Here is a 20,540-nt window from a genome sequence, read left to right as displayed (position 1 = left end):
TCATAACATCCCTCATACACGCTGGTTGATTTAGGGCGCTCTTGGCCTTTGTTCAGGGTTTCCCCGATTTGATCAGAGAAAGTCCATCGAGGTCTGCCCCTTCCAACTCCCGCTTCTACTTTTCCCTTATTCACTCTCTTTGTTAGCTTTCTTTCACTCATCCTTTCCACGTATCCAAATCATCTCAACATACCTTCCTCAATCTTTGTCACTACATCTTCGTTCACTCCACACTTTTCCCTTATCACACTGTTCCTAATTCTATCTTGTAATTTTACACCACACACCCTTCTCAATGCTTTCCACTGTATTCACTTCTGCTGCATTCCTCTAAAATTAGACTAGAAATACATAGATTACAGTGACAGTTATCATTTCATGGGTCAGTTTTTACCAACTTGCAATGCGTTTGCAAGTCAAATTAGTTACTTCTTAGACACATTTTTTTTTATATGGCACACCATGAATAAGCGGGCATCTTTCTCGTTTCTTCCCTAAACGTGCAGAATGTAGAATAAGTTACCTCCCGAGGTATATCCTTCGCGCTACGACATATCTTAAATAAACGGGTATTCATTCAATGTTCCCAAGGGTTGGCGACGCATAAGAGGAATGTCCATGTTTCTCCAGTCATGTCCATGGGCGTCGGTGACCGCTTCCCATCTGGCAGCTCGTCTGCTCGTTTACCGACTATAACATAAAAAAAACTTACAGCATGTGTTTAGTAAACAAACTAAGAAAACGTAGCAGATAATTTTCAGTCGCCAGCATTTCCCTATATCAGACCGCACTTTCAAAAAGTGCACGTTGAGATATTTTTGCCTATCTTGACCACTCTGTATATCAGTCATCTGTAAGCCACTGACATCGCTACTAATATTATAAACGCAAAAGTGACTGTCTGCCTGTCTGTTTCTATTCACACTTAAACCGCTGAACCGATTTAGATAATTTTTGGTCTGGAAATACTCGTAGTTTGAGGCCTTAGGAAGGACATGAAAAAGTTTTAATCAATCAGACGAAGCCGCGGGCAGGAGCTAATCCTATATATAGTGGTCAGTACATGGCACGTGCATCTAATGTGGTCACTTGGTAAGTTCTGTGCTTGTATGTGGTTACGCTATTGTGGTTTATCATACAAACATCAAACCGACCATACTATTGCAAGATGTTTAATAGCGTGTTAACTGTTTTGCTGGTTCGGGCTGGGTGCGCTTTTAGGTATTACACATATTATAGCATACAACCCAACAAGGCCTAGTTTATCCTCTGGGTTGGAAGGTCTGGTGGCAGTCGCTTTCGTAAAAACTAGTGCCTACGCCAAATCTTGGGATTAGTTGTCAAGCGGACCCCAGGCTCCCATGAGCCGTGGCAAATGCCGGGACAAGGCGAGGAAGAAGAAGAAGACACATATTATAGCATGCTTAACTCGTTCGCGTCTTTTCTGTAGACATCGCAATCTAACAGGAATCAAAGACGGGAATGAATCTAACAGCCCAATTCGACTTTTAGTTATTTGATCTGTTCCCGACATGATACTGACCTTTCACTTTCACTCTTTTGTCTATGGCTACCGCGCAGTTAAGCACAATTCTGCCAAAAACGAGTATCGAGCTTCACACGGCTGACATGAGGGAAGATCATAAAAAGTCCAACATAAAGATATCGGTAATTTGTGTAATATCTGGAACAAATTACAACGAACACAATTTAACATAAACCACCACCAATTTTGAACCATTTGATCGAAAAATGAGACATTTAAAGCACATGGAGCATTAATAATAATAAACATAAAGTGTGCATATGTATTTATAGTTTTATGTTGTTATTAGTCATGAATTTGCTTACGGTGCACATAATTTTTTTGCTATCAGTTAGATATAAAAGTGAGGCCATATTAGCGGGTAACGGTACGTTAAGTCTTGGCAGACATGAATACAGGTCAGGGGGTTTGTTATTAATCGGACAATAAAGAAAATATGATGTTAGTGTCAAAAGTGACATTTCTTCAATTAAAAAGTCACATTTGACACTGACAGATCAGTATCATATCGGAAATAGATCGATTACTAAAAATCTAATTGGACTATCAAGTTAATTTTTACAACGTGTGTGTGTGGGATAAATTTATTTTAATACTACGTCGGTGGCAAACAAGCATACGGCTCGCCTGATGGTTAGCTGTCTCTGTAGCCTATGTACGCATTCAGCTCCAGAGGTGTTACATGCGCGTTGCCGACCGACCCTAACACTCCGCACCCTCTGGTTGAGATCTGGCTGCCTTACTCACCGGCAGGAACACAACACTATGAGTAGGGTCTGGTGTTATTTAGCTGCGGTTTTCTGTAAGGTGGAGGTACTTCCCCAGTTGGGCTCTGCTCCAGATCTAGAATGACATTCGATGTGGTGTACCCTACCACACAAAGCGAGATGACATTCACAATTCCCATACCTCCCTTTTGGGCGTAGTTTAAGGACGTACCCCGGTCCGACAGTTCAATTCTTAAGACTTAAATAAGAAAAATAGAATATATATATATGTACCAGAGTCGTTAACTGTTATTATATTGTACACAGAAGAAATCTTTGTAAAATGTATTTGACTCTTTTAGACTCGCGTTATTTCTGCGTGTGTAAGCTCGGTTCTTTTATTCAAATATTTTACCCATAAATTACCTACGTAATCAATTCACAATTGTACAGAATACACAGACACAAATACAGAATAAGCACTACTAAGGGGAACTTATCTCTTTCGTAACTAGTTCCTATATATATATAATACATACATATTATGTATGTTTTTAAACAAAGTCATTTAAGGCTTATGCGTTCATTTTTTAATTGGCTAAGTAATGAAGACTGGTGGCCTAGCCAGGAGAGAGAATCGGTTATAGAAATAGAAAACACGAATCGAAATTTGAATAATGGAAATGATCACGTGGCTTTTCATTCTCATCTGTCATTCCGATAGATTTTGACTTTATATAATTAGCGTTTGTCAAAAAACAATTGTTTATTTTGGCTAAAATTGTCATAGTTTTATTCTAATTTGCAAGCACATTTATCGAAATCTTTGGGCCGTTTATGAGGACTTTTTACGAGTATATAAATTTACTAATTAATTCCAATAGTTCCGACTATGAAGAAAAAATAGCTTTGTTACTGTTAAATATGTTGTGTGTTAAATACTCGCAGCATCACGATTATATATTTTTAACCGTAAAGCCCAAACATATGACGATATTACCGCGAACACACATCGAAGGCAATCTACCTGCGTACAGTACAAGTACAGCGTAAAGGCGAGCGTCGTAAATCCCACGTCTCAGTGATATATATGTCTGGAGAAATTTGCAGAGTCTAACGTCATAGTTTACTGCGAAATACGAGGTGCTTCCGACGTTTTGTGCTTGTGGTAGATGATTACACTACACTAGATTGAGCTTATAAGACTGGCGCTTTCTACGCATGGGGACTCTTAAACACTAATAAACTAGTGGCTCTGTGAGCTGTGTGCGTTGCCAACATGCCAATCGTTAAGCTCCACAGCGATCGAAACGCAACTGTCACTGTCGCACTAATATCGAACAGTGGAAGAGAGACAACGCGTTTCGCTGTCGTAGCGCAATCGATTGTCACCTTAGCTGCCTAGCCATCCAGTAGACCTCGCCAGCATAGCTTAAAATTGAATAAATGTATGGCTCCACCATTAAAAAAAATTTATCGATAAAAAAAACATGAGAAATACGACCTGTAGAGGAGAACATCCGGACAAACGAAATATTTTTTGCCCAAGCCGAAACTGAGACATTCGCTAACGCTCGGTGAAATATTGTAGTATAGCGTAAGGTTAATTCGAACGTACCATATTTTGATATCTAAATGATGTCATTTAGAATAATTCGCGCGTGATTGCAGTCGGCTGGATTACTGCAGCAATATTGCAGCACGACATTACTGCTGAATGCGTTGTTGCTGCAATTGTCAAAATCGATGTTGCTGCCCAGGTTTTTCACATATACCAACGGCAGCAATGCAGTCCGCAGCAATGACGTGCCGCCTTACCGCAGTTGGTGTAGTCTCAATTCAAACGGTAGTACCTTAAGACTGCCTATACTATAGTGTGATGAAAACAAGTAATCATATTTGCTTTACAATGCGCAATCTACAGGATAGAATCTCGGAGAAGGCAATATATGTGTATACTAAGGTGTATGTGCCTGTCTGTATTTCACTTTCAGCTAGCGCAGTTTAAACGTAGTTAAAGTTAAGGCTACCAGCCTATACCTGTAATATAACTCAATTTGTTAATACATATAATAATCAATAGGATGCAATTTAAGTGCTTATATTTACTGCTTATAATAGAAGCAAAAACTGATCTGTAAACTACTTAGTTTAAGATTTATGTAAGCAATTATTTTCATATGCCTGCTGTGTTTGTCTGTTATTGGGTGAATACTCGAGCAATTTGTTTTTATTGTATGTTCAATAATTTTTAATATGTATTACACCTATTGGCAAACTTTTATAAATAAAAATATTCAAATAGAACTTCGATACCTACACGCTGTCGTTCGAACGACGGAATATAGTGAAAACTAAAATCCCACACGTCCTTTCTTAAATTAATACCCTGTAAGATAAAACTGACTTAGACAATAAAGGTACGAGAAACACAAAAAAACTGTAAAATTTCAATGAGAAAAGTCGTATATTCCCGATTTTCTCGGGTAATTGAAAGCGAGCAACGCGTCAGCGGATAAATGGTTTTCTTGAACTTGCCAAAGACTAGAAAGCCAATTCTGTTTTAAAAATTCGATATGGTGGTAGTGGGATTGGTTGGGACACTTCTGCCGAATGCACATGAATCACATGATTCAGCGGGCTAAATTGGCTACCGAATGGACACCACTAGCCGGGGCGGAGACAGACCAAAAAAGAGACACAAGCATTTTACAGCGACTGGTGGGAGCGTACACCAAACCGCATTGAGTAGAGGGAGATAGGAAATATCTTTGGCCCGCAGCAGTGGTACACGAATTAGGATATTGAAAAATATATATATATATTGTTTTGATAAAACCTTTAAATAGCGTGCAACGTAACATCAATCAGCTTTTGTGCTTACGAAATGCAATAAGGAGTCGTCTCACACGGCATCTCGATCGCACTTCTTGGTGCGAGTGAGATGCCTGATGGTATGACTCAAGGTGGTATCAAAATACGATTAAAATTGTGTCAAATTATATGACAGAATAGGACTTCCGACTGAGTCGCTGGTTCGGAATAATTCGCCGTCTTTTGTCCTAAAGGGCACGATTTTAGGGCAGGTGTATACCTTTAAACCGTCCAAAGGACCATGGGCAACTTTGTATGGAGCCTGGTCCAAAAACCAACAGAAATAAGAGTTAGGTCATTAGATAGGTATTTCTATGTTCCTACTTTATTTCGTTATATGGACACCAAGCAGAAATCCATTGCAAAAATAAGATATGCATTTGTATTTTAGCCAAAATGTCATCACCCTTATTACCTAGGTAATAAAGTCCAAGTAAGTAAATTCATTGCAGCAGGCTAGATGTACGCGCAGCGGTGAACTCTATTGGACCATATTCACGTAGTAGTTACCTTTTAGCTAAATCGGATTTATAATATGAAAGAAATCATTCACTATAAAGGAGTATCATTAAGAGTTTCGTAATCCTATGCCACTAAACTAAAACTTATTATCGCCTATAATGCCATTTTGTATTCACCTATGAGATCAAAGATGAACCATGACTCAATTACGCCGCGTCCCTATGATCAAAGGGTATACATGTGACGTCCTGTAGCTAGTACCTAGTAATAGTCCTGTAGTAGTAGAAACGCCCCATCGAACCTGGCTGCTGTAAATCCATACTTAAACACTGCTTATTAAAGTCTACTTTCCTATAAGCACTATTACTTTACTATATTTCACTTCACGGTATCACTGTCACTTTATATTTGGTTACTGACTTGACCATGGCAAGTGTTTGAATCCATTGTTTTAAGAAAACACACCGTTAACTAGTTTGCATTTTAAAAAGCGACATCTAGCGATCAATTCAGTAATTAATGTACAGTATGTCACTTATGCGGCATTTTTAAATCTCAACATTCTCACCTCTTTTCCGAACCACGATTATCCGAACGCTGCACCCGTTCATCAGTTAAAAATTGATGATTTTATTGAATATTAATATGTGTAAAAACATATTCGGTTTTTCTCAGGTATTTATTAAACATTAATATGAACGTGAAATAGTAATATACTGACAAAAAGGTGTTGTTTTTGTATCTTAATAAATAACTATCAGGTACATACAAATTATTTATACATGCGTAGCAGTTAGGATTTTTTGTTATTATCGAATGTACAATTGATGTATCATCATATTCATATTCATTTAATCAATTGTTATCATGTTCATCAGTACGTAAAGGACTTATATTTCAGTCTTAGTATGTACATGATACCCTGCTAGGGCGTACAATATAGGACATGTTACTTAATAACTAAATAATATAAAAATTACAATTTCAAAAATTATGATGCAAAACTACATTAGGTTTAAACCCAATTTAAACATAAAAGCAATTTGGTACATAGGTTAGTTTCTCATCAAATAAATCATTATCTTATCTTAGCGTTATAATTATACATATAAGTCGTGCATTTTAACGTAGTTACTTACATGTAAATTAATTTTACATTAGAAAAAAATTGATAAATGATTAGTAATTTCATTATAATTCAGTATATCGAAACTGTATTAAACTTATTATTGTTCACTACGACGGGACTTGATTGCCTTAACAGATTGAGTGCCGCAACCCGCTCGGCGGGCGCTCTGTTCGTAGTCACTTTCCTCTGCAAAGTGGGAAAACGCTAGAATCGGCTACGCGTGTAGCGCCACGAGAACGTTGGCAGTGAATGCGTTAAATTAACCACGGGGACAACGCCGTCCTTGAAACGTCGGAGGTTTTTACGCGATAGTCCCGTCGTAGTGAAAAATAATCAGTATAAAAATTGTGAAACTTTAAATAAGTGTTTTGTATTAAACTTTGCGAGCACATATTGATTTAAACACATGTTTTGAACACATTTTAGATCACATATTCGAGATGAATCCGCTTACAAATTATGATTTAATATGTATTCAAAACTCGAAAGTTGCACATGTTACGCAAAGCAAGCACGCATTATTTTTTAATATTTCCACTGCCAAAGTGTGTACTCAGCTTAAGTTTGTGCAATGAACTTGAACACGTAATAAATTCGATGTATGCGTGATTTTTGTCTGGGAACGAAGGGCGTTCTATTCATTTATACATTTCAGCAGTGGCAACATGGTTCCATTTTTATCGCTTGTCACTATGCCCGTCACTATCACACTTACAAACTTGTTAGAACTTGACAGGCATAGTGACAAATGATAAAGACCCAACCATCTTAGCCCTACTGAAATAAGAAGTTAATTTAGAAGTCTCAGCTCTAGTCGAAAAGCTGAATATATGAATGTTTGTTGATATAAAGTATCTATTCAACGTAAGACTTTAATTACATACTTGGGTAGGTACCTACTTAACAGATCGTCTGTGAAGGAGTAATAAGAAAGAATATTACAAAAATTAGAGACGTCTTAATTATATATCAAATATTTGAAACAAATATTTCTTACAGTAAATATGACTTTGAATGCAATAATGTAAAAGTATGGCACGTCCCTAAAAAAATCTTCTTTTTTTTAACATAATGAAATACGTATCTAATGGAAATAACCTGAATAAGTCAACATATTATTTATTTATTTCATTCGTAATAAAAAACTTTATTCACACATTAACTTTTTCCGCCATGTTATATGTTTTTTTTTTTGTAATTTTCAGTAATGTTATTGTGTTGTTAAATCTAGATTAAAATTTCAAGTAATTATTCGTAGTTATTTATTTATATATAAGTACTTTCAATATAATATATGTATGTACGGATTGTAAGACTATGTCGACTAAACATGAAGTCACTTAAACTCACAAAAAAAAGAATCTATAAAATTCTCCCAGCGGAGATAAATCTAACCATAATACTATGTTAAAATCCGTCAAGCCATGTGACAGCAAAATAATTCCGCTTGTATTTGTTTCAGGTAAAACAACACAATTATAAATATACAGAGTGGCAGAGATTCTCCATCAGGTGAGCAAAGAAAACCGTTGAATACGATGCCGCTGATGCTGAACGGCTTCAAATCTATTCCATGATCTATAACTTAGTATAATCACCATCAACAACAACAAGAACCAAAAATTACCTGCCAACTTCTCATAATTTTATAAACCAAGATACTTATATCTCTTATATCTCTATAGTTTGCGTTCATGTCAATCGCTACTATTAGTACTGAATTTCTAACCTAAGTAGATAATTAGTCTCCGTTTTGTGAGCCAGCCAATTCATATTTTGTGCATGTCGGTAATGCTTGACCCACATCCGAGGAACGGTTGCCGCGGTGATACCTATTGGCATCATATGTTATCTTAGGAGGCGTCAGCATCTCTGCAAGTTATACATCAGGCCTTTAGCAATGATTATGATAGGAAGGTTAAAGTATAAAGTTAAAGTATGCATTACTTGCTGGTTGCTTCACTTGCCACACCGTTTTGAGGCCGAAGTGTAATTCCCGCCTTACATTGACAAAAAAAAATCTGACAAATATATTCCTACCTAGAATATGACCTGCCTAATTAGTAAGGTCAACATGGGTAAGTGTGGCATACGGGTAAGAAGATGACTAGCCTTTAAAATGGGGCCTATTTGCACATTGATTAGTGTTTCACCTGTCTTTAGTTGTATTGTAAGAACTTCTCCACTAATGAATCGTTTCATGGCAGTCACGAATGAAATCAAATTCACGGAAATACACTGAAACAACAAAGTCGGGTTTTTGCGCTTTCAATAATTTTGAATCGGCAAAACGTCTTATTTCCTCTAGCGTGCTACAGTCCTAATATCGGGACAAATTACCTTCAATAAAATATAAACCATTCTTCACCGGGGCAGAGTTGCATTTGTACGGTTTCTAACACTATTGATCCAAATTCAATTGCAAGTATGTCTTATATGGTAGTCCGCTAGAGGATATTATAAAGTTAATATGAGAAATGCAATTGTGACGTCATAATGAATGACTAACCAGTCCAACTACTGACTACATAATACCCGCTTTGCCGTTTTATCAAGAGTTCCGACACAGTCATAACAGCCATTTAACAACTAATTTAATTCTAAACCGTATTTTCGCTATATAAGTTCTAATTTTAAACTGGTTTTCGTTGGTGCTTATGCGTGTATATAGTTTGAAAACTAGCTTATTTCCCTCAGTTTATATGTTGTTAACAATTGTCATGTTTACAAAGTTACTGAGACGAAGGTTCGTAGATTAGCGGGAATTGAAATAGATTAAAGGCCAAGGCCGGCAAATAAGATTAATTAGAGGATCTGTGCTAAGCGCGTTTTAGCAAATTAATTACTTTATTACACTTCGTAATTATTTAGAGCCCGTCCAAGTGATTTGTTGAGTTCACTTGCAGGTTTACGATTTGAATAGAAATACGGTGGCTAAAATTAAAAATAAAGTGCTTAATGTTATCCCTAGAGCGAGTCTAGTAAATAAACATGACTGACAGCCCCTATACAACGCCGCGAGAGTTGTAAATGTTGTAGATGACATTATTTTTACATTTTAGTTATTTGCGTATGAAAACTGTCACCTTACTGCTATTTATTTTATCAAAACCTTATATTGGACTTTTTGCACCTCAGTTATACTGGTTATAGTCGCAAATGTAGATTTGAGTGACAAATTTTATGCGTTTATACGCGTTTATAACATTAGTATATTAAAGATTATCTTCTGAACTAATATTAAAATAAACAAGTAGCAAGTCTGAACCACCATGAGGTAGGTAAGGTGCGGTTACCTGCAATGCCAGCTCTACTCGCATAAAGGCATAAGTATAGCTAAATGCTTGACTGTTACGCCGTTTTGACCCTGTAAACACAGTGACAAGGGACATTATGCAAACAATGGGTTAAGATTAGAAGTGTTAAGGCGACATAAGTTAAGAGTAGTCTCATAAATAACTTTTCTTCAAAATTATACTGCTTTATTAATTATACGGTTTTTTTTCTAATACACTAGGGCCTTCGTACAGAGGCTAATCCGAACTGCCGAGTGACCCCTCTTTTTGAGGGACATAGCCTTTGCTTAGTCAATAAATAGAACCCGGCAGACTAAATTAGATTTAGATTCGATTCTTACAAAGATTTCGCTTTTCACATCACAAATGTAGTGTTAAGTTACTTTATAATAAATTACTTTGTTTTAGTATTTTTTACCGATTTTTTTTATATTTTTATCTTACATACACCAGTACCCCTAGTGTAAATATTTTCGACAGCGAAACGTGACGTACGCGTTTGCGTTAAGTGACATTTTGTATGAGATTTTTGACTTTCCAAAACGTCCCGCTTGGCGCGCTGTTCAAAAACCCATACAAAATGAGACTTAACGCAAACGCGTACGTCACGTTTCGCTATCGACTAAATTTACACTAGGGGTACCGAACACTCCGTGAGTCCGAAAAGTGGTTGTTTTTTTTTTTGAAGTATGGAAGTTTTACTTGTTCTTGGTTTTCGTCTACCTCCTTTAGCTTCAATTTTGCCTTCTATTATTGTAATATAAGACTCTCCACTAATAGGTACATATTACCTATGCGAAAGTAATTCTGTCTATCTGATATTACCTCTTCACGCTGAACCGATTGGATGAAGTTTGGTATATAATTGGAGACCCGAGTTTTTATCAATCATCGTCAGCCTACACATCGTCTGCGTCAGTAGCGAGAAGAAGCTATAGCTATAGCCAGTGAAGTAAGTAGTAAGTAGGTGTTACAATAGTAAAACCTACTTACTACTTACTTCACAGGCTCAGCGACCCGAAGTGGATCTTGGCCTCCAACACTAGATTTCGCCATTCGTTCCTATCTTGCACGATCAGTCATTCAGCCGCTTGAATGTCGCACAGATCTTTCTGGACATCCTTAATCCATCGGTACCTAAGCCTTCCGGACGTCTCTCAGTTGGTCGCCCCAGATAAGCTCTCTTGGCCGCACGCATCCTCTCCCATCCTCTCCACATGGCCGAGCCAGCGAAGTCGAGCAGCCTTGCTTTCGACAATAATGGTGAGCTCGCCCACCAGTTCTTCAAGCAAGAACCTAGTAAACAGTAGTTGTTCTGCAAGAGGCTAGTAAACAATAAAACAAAATAAAGTTTATTATTGTATCTAGGATAAGCGCAGTTACTCCTACGGGCGTACTTGCCTCTAACGAATTTATCACTTCAACAGTGGATTTCACCTTAAGTAAGTTTAATCTTACACGTTATCGCTTCTTATCACGATCCCTTACTTCCTATTTGGATTACATAGTGGGGACATCTTAAACCTGGGTCACTGCTTCGTGATATAATCAGTGTTGCCAGTAGCCTTACCACGACTGCCTTAAGAGGAAACATTAGTGTTAATTTTTCCATACAAACATTCTCAACATTTTCCTCTCTGGATTTTGAACAATTTCAATTCAATATTACCAGTAGGTACTGGTAATATTACGTACAGGTGTACGTTTTACTTTTTGGCTATTTTTGTTTTTATAATAACTTGGTTACTTAAAACAGCGCTAAAAATGGCCAAATGAATGCGCAATAAACAGACGCCTAACATACAACATCGGCAAAAATAAATGCAAAAATCATATCGGTTACACATAGATAATTTCTTTCTCATTCCGTTCGCGAAATTTCGTTACGATTGGTTAAGTTTTGGAGAAGGAAAATGTCGATAACAAAACCTCAACCAAAAAAAGGATTTCTCGCCTAAGCTGCAGTTGTCCTTATCGCACTAATTTAAGGAGCCGTCAGCGCGACAGAGATATTTACCTAGAATTCTTAAATCTGGAAAGAGGCTCAGCTTGTATATATTGTTAAACTGTAACTGGGCGCGTCTGTAATCGCCATATTTGGCGGTCATAGGGTACAAGATTTTGTATGTTTGACTACCTTCCGTGCATTTTCCGGTAGTCGTACTTATTACCAAAGTTGACGTAGTTTTTTTTATGGCCTGCGCATATTATTAAATGAAGGCTACAACGAAAATGGCTCCCATTTCCCATTTTACACGTTCGTTTCGTCGTCCCAACGCATTTAATGTGGCATGTTATAAAAAATATGTGTAAAACGACACAGCGTCGACGCTGCGAGGACGACGAAAAAACGCGACGCCACGCAACGCAACGCACCAGTGTGGCCTCACACTAATATACCGTGAGCCAGGAACAATTTCCATGACCAATCGCCTCCCGGATGAAAACTCGTGTAGTGGTTAACGGCTAGGTATGATGAACCCTCGTGGACGTCAACTGCCGCTCCGTTGGTGGGTTGAGGAATGATGGCACTTGGCAGCCACCCAAAAACGTAAAACAAAAACAAAAATTGTCATCGCCTCCCGTTTGATACTTTGTCAAATGATAGTTCAGATGCTGTTGTTAGTTAAAAAAGTCGTCAGCCGGTTATATCGCGCTGGTAAGAACATCAGCTGGTCGCATGAACATGTAAAAAATAAGCGCTAATGCCTTTTATGATAGCAATAACAAATCATGAAACTTTGTATGTAGCATTTCATCAGGCGTAAACGCCTGAAAAGCCATCAACGGATTACACAATTTACACATTACGCATACTTTGCCGCACATAAAGTGGTAAGGCGCATATTTTTTACATGTTAATTTTACAGCTGACGGTCATTCCACCGCGATAGAACCGACTGACGGTTTTTTTAGTTTAAAACAGCATCTAAACCATCATCTGCCAAAGTATCAGCCGGGAGGCGATGATTGACGAAATATGCTCCTGGCCCGCGGTCTAATAACTATTTAAATCCACCAACTCCAGTTTGAAAACGTTTTTTTTGTCAAAACTTATAATACAATACAGTACGCACTAGTCCAATGTCAAAAGATCTCTTATTGTCGTAAAATGGCCTGTCATCATTTCCCCTCTGGACTCCATTTATTAACGCTTCTAATACGCCGCTTTCCCGAAAACAGCAAAGATTAATTTCACTCCGTAATAAACTCGAAACTTTACATCGGCCATTAATCTAGTTTCCCGGCGAAAAGTGTCAAAAATTTTCCACATTGTTGAACCCTATCTATAATGATTTTCCCTAAACAGCATTGGAATAAAGTAAGGATAAGCATTGCTGGCCGAGGGTAGAGTGCTTTTACCAAGGGAGAAGGGACTGTTCATTATTTGGTGAAAATTACTTTATGAACATTAGAGCACAAAAAAGGCTACTAAAGCTTTATGTTTGGTAGGTCGTTTTGTATACTCAAAAGAGATGAAAACGGGTCGTTTTCTATGGTCATTTCATTATGAGGTGACACGATACGGCTACGTAATGACATACTTAAGGATAATCGTCAACTATTTAAAATAATCCTAATTGAACATAACGCTGCGCTGGTCCTATATGTATAATAACATCCAGTTTGAGTAATATATGTACACTGACGAGTAGGTACGAATTAAGCATTGGGTGCGATTGCCAAGTCAAATGTAAAAAAAAAAGTAAAGATATCTAATATTGATATGGTATTTGACGACCGGTTTGGCCTAGTGGGTAGTGACCCTGCCTACGAAGCTGATGGTCCCGGGTTCAAATCCTAGTAAGGGCATTTATTCGTGTGATGAGCATGGATATTTGTTCCTGAGTCATGGGTGTTTTCTATGTATTTAAGTATTTTTAAATATTCTAGTCTAAGTACCCTCAACACAAGCCTTATTGAGCTTACTGTGGGACTTAGTCGATTTGTGTAATAATGTCCTATAATATCTATTATTTATTTGTTATTAATTTTTAACACCCTCTGATATTGACTGATATAACCAACTCTGTATAACATTTCATATCAAAACCTTTTTGTTAATAGAAGAACTGCGATGCTAGACTTGCATTTTTTTAGGCAGGCTTTTTGTAGGCAGTCCTGTTTTATTCTTTCCGTATACTACTTCTTGTACGTCAGCTACCACTTTTCTCGTCTTCTTAAACCATGAGTTCAGATTAAATGTTATTGAGAAAAAATCTGGGACATATGCCCTATTTGTCTCTGAAAATTCAGGGTTCTATTTAGACAGCACAAAATTACAGGAGATTGAAAATGTCTTCGAGAAAATGATGGTACAGCCTGCTTCTTTGTTTTGCTCGACTTCACGGTGGCACTGCAGGTGAGCATGATTTTCAAACCGTAAGTCTTAGCTTCGAATCCTATGTCTTTACTACCAATGACTAACTAGGAAGTTATGTAAGTACGAATTATAATTTTTATATTTAGCGAGGGAAGTCAGATTAATCTCAACAAGGACTAGGCAATTTCACTACGTCGACATTTCAGTAGTCTCAAATCAAAATATTATTATATCAACCAAAAAAATCTGTCAGATCGACAGCCTACCAAATACTTTTATGAAATTGGTTAAAAAGAATTTGATTTAATAATAACACAAATTAACGTAAGTTAGGCGAACCTAACATAAGTTTAAAATGTAAGTACCATACTTATAAAAAAAAAATTACAAATTCCCACATTAAGCTGAATAAGTCAGTACTTAGACAACGATATATATAATATATAAATATTTACAGTACATATGGTGCTACTTTACCGCACTAGTGCGCAAATTAGCATATTACGTTACTGTGTCAAACATTTAAAGGGCCATATATGTACAGTAAAACGTTGTACGATACATGTGCGAATAGATAATTCGCAACTCGTGTCGATTTCAAACACTCCCTTCGGTCGTGTTTTATTTTATCGCCGCTCGTTTCGAATTTCCCATTTTTCGCACTTGTATCGTAATGTACTAATGTAATACTACGAAATCAATTACTTACTTCATTAGTTTGATGGTTTGATGTAAGAAAGAACATGTTTCGCAGTAGTAAATAGCTTTTTTATTTTAATCAGATTTAGTTACTACGTACTTGACGTACGTATTGGACGTACTTACCAACGTTACGTATCTTGACGGATGTGTCCATTTGGCTTTATTAATGTATGTATGTTGTCTTAGAATTCAAAATCGAAACCGAAATTGAAATATCGCCACAAAACGTCATTATACAACAAAACCTTCACCCAGCTCAAGCCAAAATGAACTTTAATTAAAGATACATTTGGTTGATTATCGACCGCATCAAACCGCTGGGTCCAAATCACGCTATGGTAATGCTATTCATAGTTTTTGTAAATGAATGTTAACTTTTTTTAAATAAAACACGACTTAGATAATATCCATCACAACGCATCGTCGTTATGGTTCACCTATTATGACAAAGAGATGGATGTGTGCGTTATAGCTAGGGTTGTCACCGCCGAAAAATTAAGACCATTTTTCTTAAGAACATCATTCATTCGCTTGCCCTTATCCCATTTATTTTTCTTAAGAACAATAATTAACCAAAACTACTGCCCCTATAAGTATATAAAACTATTAACCCATACATAACATAGTAATTTTCAATTCAGGGTTGATCTCACATACTTTCAGTTTTTTATTTATAAAATACGCTACAAATCTATGTGATGCATCGCATTATTACTATTTCAGATTTTTATTTTTATTTTTATTATTGGAAAAATAACACAATATGTTCGACACATATTGTGTTATTTCTCCAAATATATTGTGTATTACGTAGTACAATTCGTGTGCACCTGCTTCCTGAACCGCCCTCACTGCTCATATATTCCATAGTTTTCACTAAATGTATATCAAAAACCATAAAAGACTTTTCACACAAATGATTTTAACAGATGGTTCTTGTGCAAACGTAACATTATTATTATACTGTGGTCGGTCGCTCGTGAAAAATGACTTTAAAAAACACCGCAGTGTAAAACCTGTTAAAGGCTGAGTTCGAGGCGTTCTCTATATATTTTAAGTGACAACATAGTGCACGACAAAGGATAAAATCAAACATTTACGAGACGTGGCCTTACGAAATGCGTGATACGGAAATAGATTGAGCAGGAATCCCTGTCAAGTTTCTTTTTATCAAGTAAAGGTGTGCGTTTAGCTAAGATTTTAGTGTTTATTATAGGTAATTCTGAATTTGTTAGTTCCGCCGTGACATCGCTATGTAACGCTATGATGGCCCCTTATTAGATTATTCTAACTGTCAAATAATAAAAATTCATCATATCCTGGAGAAATTGTATAGCGCTCCAGTTAGCCATATACGGAACATGATGGTCCGTCCGTTACGGGTCAGCGACACGACATTTAATCGCTTAATCAATAATTCCTAATTTAAATTTAAAATAAGAACTCGAACGTATTAGCTCACAGTTTATCACAAAGAAGCGGTAAAAGAAATTGCATAACATTATCAAGTTACGGTAGCGTCACAATCAGTGAGCACATACTTTCACCTTGACCCCAAAACGTTATAGTTTACGAGTCACTTTCGTGTTTTAATTAAATGTTACAACTAGGCCGGAGGCAGTCTAGCTGTGGGCGACAAAAAATCGTTAAATTGAACGGCATTTATGTATTTAAATGCCGCTGAAATGGCTGTTGTGAAAATATTTAATAATCTTATCTATTGATTCAACCTAGAATGTCGTGAAATCGTTACAATCGTTGGAATATTAATATCGTTACATTTGTTGGTACTGTTTTAAACTATCCACCTGTAAACTATCCAGCGATTCACCCAACTTTTTCTGTAGACTTAGCACAGGAAAACGCGACAATATCTCGCCCGCGAGATATACTTTCCTTCTCTCTCTCTAATTAATACTGTTAGAAAATGATGGATAACTAGTCTATCTCGCGGCCGAAATACCGACGCTGCGCTCCTGTGCTATTATCATTTTAAATTATCGCTTTATTATCATTTTAGCGTGAACCAATGAGCTTTTAGTAAGTATCATGTATATTACAAGCATACGGGAGTCCCTTCGCAGCGCTTTGTACAAAGTACGTCTTTTTATTATAAAGAAGACTTTTTTGCAAATAACTCAACGGCCGGTCCGATCATGTTCTCTAAGTTTTTTTCATATCTTTTAGAGGTTCCATGGTTCTAGGGTTCGAAAGTTAGAGGGAGGAGGGGGGGGGGGGGGGCTATTTTTTTTCTTTATCAAAAACTATTTTTGGGACACCCGTATTCGTTTTGAAAGACCTAACTAACGATACCCCACACCATGGGATTAAAGCGAAAAAAAAAAATTTTTGGGAGGTATCTCGTATCCTAAAAAAAAATACGTTTGTAGTTTTATTTTACCGTTCTGTTACCATGTATGATTTATGTATTCCCAGTAGGTACTAACAACCACATAGCAAAGCCGCAGACGGACGGATAGACGGACATGGCGAGACTATAAGGGTTCCTATTCTTACGGAAATTGACTGCGGAACCCTAAAAAGCATAATTTTCGTTTATAATTTTATTAGTACGCTGCGTTAGTGTTGTGACAGCCCTGCAGGTAAAGGGCTCAATTTTTTTAAATGTAAATGTTAGTACCTCACTCACACAGCCTCACCAACCGTGACATTCAGGTATCGAGACACAGGATGTCCGAAATCGTCAAGGCAGAATAGGGAGATTCGGTATTCTTGAAATTAAAGACGACACGGGTGCTTTTAATATTTAGATTTAATATTGATGAACTGGTGTTAAACAAATATTCGTAGCTATTCATGTATTTACACATAGCTATTTATTTTTACCCTACTAACAAAGAAGTGTGTGTGTGTCTGTGAAAAGTTTTTATATCACATAATAAAAGGCTATTAATGTCACGATATATATATTTTTAAAATATAAATTCATAAATAAGATACAAAAATGTAACTAAAAGATATAAGAGTATTGTAGCAACCGGTTTTGGTAAAACTCTTTTAAACCCCAGCACAAAAATTGCAGAAAAGGCTATTTGTTTTTAACAAAAGGAGCATGAGCACGACCCTTGAATATGAAAGAAAAAGTCATATTTCCTCTAAAACCCATGGCTATCTAAGGAAATGCGATTCTTTACATCGGACGCCATGAGAAGTTCGGGTATTAGTCACTGTCAGTCGTGACTCGTGAGGGAATGAGAGGTCATTATTCGGGCTATCTGTGGCGTCATTTCACTGTACAAAGACGCAAATGATTAGCTGGGGCTACGAAATGTTATATTTTCCGCCATATTTTGTTGGGATCTTTAGGTATTCAAAAGTAAATGAATTTTGACGACTAACAGCTTATAACAAAGAGGTTAGTAAATAATTTTATCGATTGTCTTGCAAGTAATTTCACTATTATGAATGTGTCTTCAGCTTTGAGTTGCCTTTCGATGTTTTCAAGAGTTTTAACAAAGTAAACATAGGTAGGCATTTAAATGACAATTTAAATATGATACATGTTTTCTCGGTTTTAGACTTATTTATGCGCATTTCGACGGAACAACGTCCAAAATATACTGTCGCCAGAAATATATTGCCTTTAGTAGTCCTTACAACTTCTGCACTGCGAAATTGTACACAAACAAAAACTGCGCCTCGAACGAACACAGGACTCTCGTTGTGGCCTTGTTGCACAGAAATAACGCGTCCTTTTCTGCCCCCATTTATTTTTATTTAGAAATAGTCCGCCTTCCCGCTCCGAACGCCATTTTAATTACAACTCAAGAACAAATTAACGAGACTGTCAAAGTTATTCTTAAACTTGTGCATTGGGGTCGACTTTAAAAATTCAAATCTTAACAGATGACTTGTTTTGTGTGACGCGCATCTTTTTATATCAGTGCCCGTGGCAATGACCGGGCGCGAGTTCATGGTCGTCTAAATCGCGCGTTTTAAACGATCCAACCGCGTATGTTGAGCATCGAACGTACTTAGCCGCTGAATGGAAACTCAATTTCCACTGCGTATCGGCATTCAATATCTAGAGAAGCGGCAGTCATATCTGACGAATGCACCGGCTTTATCCACCCTATAGTTAGTCGAAAATAAATACACGGTTGCCGGGGCGCGGGTGTCCGTGTGTATATGTGTGCGTCGGTCGGTGGTTGTCGGTTGGGCAGGGGCTGGCACCCCTACACGGGCACGCACGCACACAGCGGCGGTGGGGCGAGAGGGCGCTAGCCGCCGCTCGCCGCACTCAGTCTCGCCCCGACCAGCGAATGGGCCGCTTGTTTGTTCGAACGACGCGCTCGAAAAATAAAACTAGTTTGTTCCTAAGCGACGTTACCCCAGTGTGTTATAGACAAAAAACTGTTAGTGTACGTGTTGTTTTTTATGGTGAACGGTTGGTATCCCTTTTGAAGTGTTTTTAACGTGCACATGTTCTTTGTTTACGTCTCTAGATATATTAATACACACATGTTTTTTCTAAGGGTTTTTAACGGGTAGTCCGCGTATGAATCATGGCGTTAGTCGTAATAAGTCGTTTCTATTTCCAGGATAATAACTATTGGGATTGATTCGAAGCCATTGACTTGTAACAAAGACTTAGTTTGTCGAAAGGTGAACGCTCTGTCGAGCCTTTTGTCAGGTAGGTATATTTGGTGTCGTACCGTTCCGTACAGCTGAGTACATACCTATATAATTAGTCTGAATAGCCGATCAGTTCTCGTATGGCTAAATTATCTGTGCATCTGCGAGAATCGTGAGTTTGTAGGTCAGTGACCCCGTTAGGCTAGGTTACTTTTTATAATGCTTGCGTAATATATGTTAGTTAACAAATTGCATATCGAATCGCGTCTGTGTTGACTTTTGCTTGACATTTTGACAGCCTTCTTGACTCGGTAATTGTTTTACTACCTTCACATTCAACCTTAACGGCCGAAATGACTGTTACATTTCGGCATTCAAATCTATGAGGCCGTTGTTATCTACATTTAGGTACCTTTCGACAGGCACGTTAAATAGGTAGTATTTCAAGTAACTAATGTTTTTAATTCACATCAGTCTTTGTGACATACCTAAATGTTTTAAAACGAACCTATTGTTATGCTTGTCAACGCGTTACAGAGTAAATAAGAGGATAATATGTACAGGATGTACTCGTATTTGCACTGATTAACAAATTATTCTTTGTGTCAATGGAGTTAACACGGACAATTTCATGAACGTTGACACTGTCAGATGTCATGACATAACATGAACTTGCCATAACATTGGATTAGTTAGAGGCGACTTGGACGCCCTAAGTTCACATACTTACATATGTATGCAATCCGCTTACATATGTAGGCATAACATGGTTTAGCTCTGTTGTCAGTAGCAGTAGGGAACCACCTACCACGTGACTATACTTATATACCTACATCTTACTTACCTATATAATGTAATTAATGTATGTAATATGTATGTATGAGTAGTCATCGTTTTAGAGGTA

General features: G+C 37.3%; 1 protein-coding gene across 6 annotated transcripts in view; it reads left to right on the top strand.

Moving 5' to 3' along the window:
* LOC133524884 (brain tumor protein) overlaps positions 1-20,540 on the top strand; it is a 518,368-nt gene that overhangs the window by 273,623 nt on the left and 224,205 nt on the right. For 4 of the 6 annotated variants that reach the window (XM_061861029.1, XM_061861032.1, XM_061861031.1 and 1 more), the window contains exon 1: positions 19,314-19,448. The exons of 1 other annotated variant lie outside the window; for it this stretch is intronic. In XM_061861029.1, coding sequence (XP_061717013.1) covers positions 19,439-19,448 — 10 coding nt within the window. In that variant the 5' untranslated portion in view covers positions 19,314-19,438. Of the gene's footprint in view, positions 1-19,222; positions 19,449-19,602; positions 19,695-20,540 lie in introns of those variants that run through there. One more of the 6 variants, XM_061861028.1, reaches the window with a different exon arrangement.

Source organism: Cydia pomonella, chromosome 14 (genome assembly GCF_033807575.1).
Source record: "Cydia pomonella isolate Wapato2018A chromosome 14, ilCydPomo1, whole genome shotgun sequence".
In the NCBI taxonomy this organism is placed as follows: Eukaryota; Metazoa; Arthropoda; class Insecta; order Lepidoptera; family Tortricidae; genus Cydia; species Cydia pomonella.
Note: the sequence above shows the minus strand (reverse complement) of the source record. Positions and strands in the feature narration are given on the sequence as shown.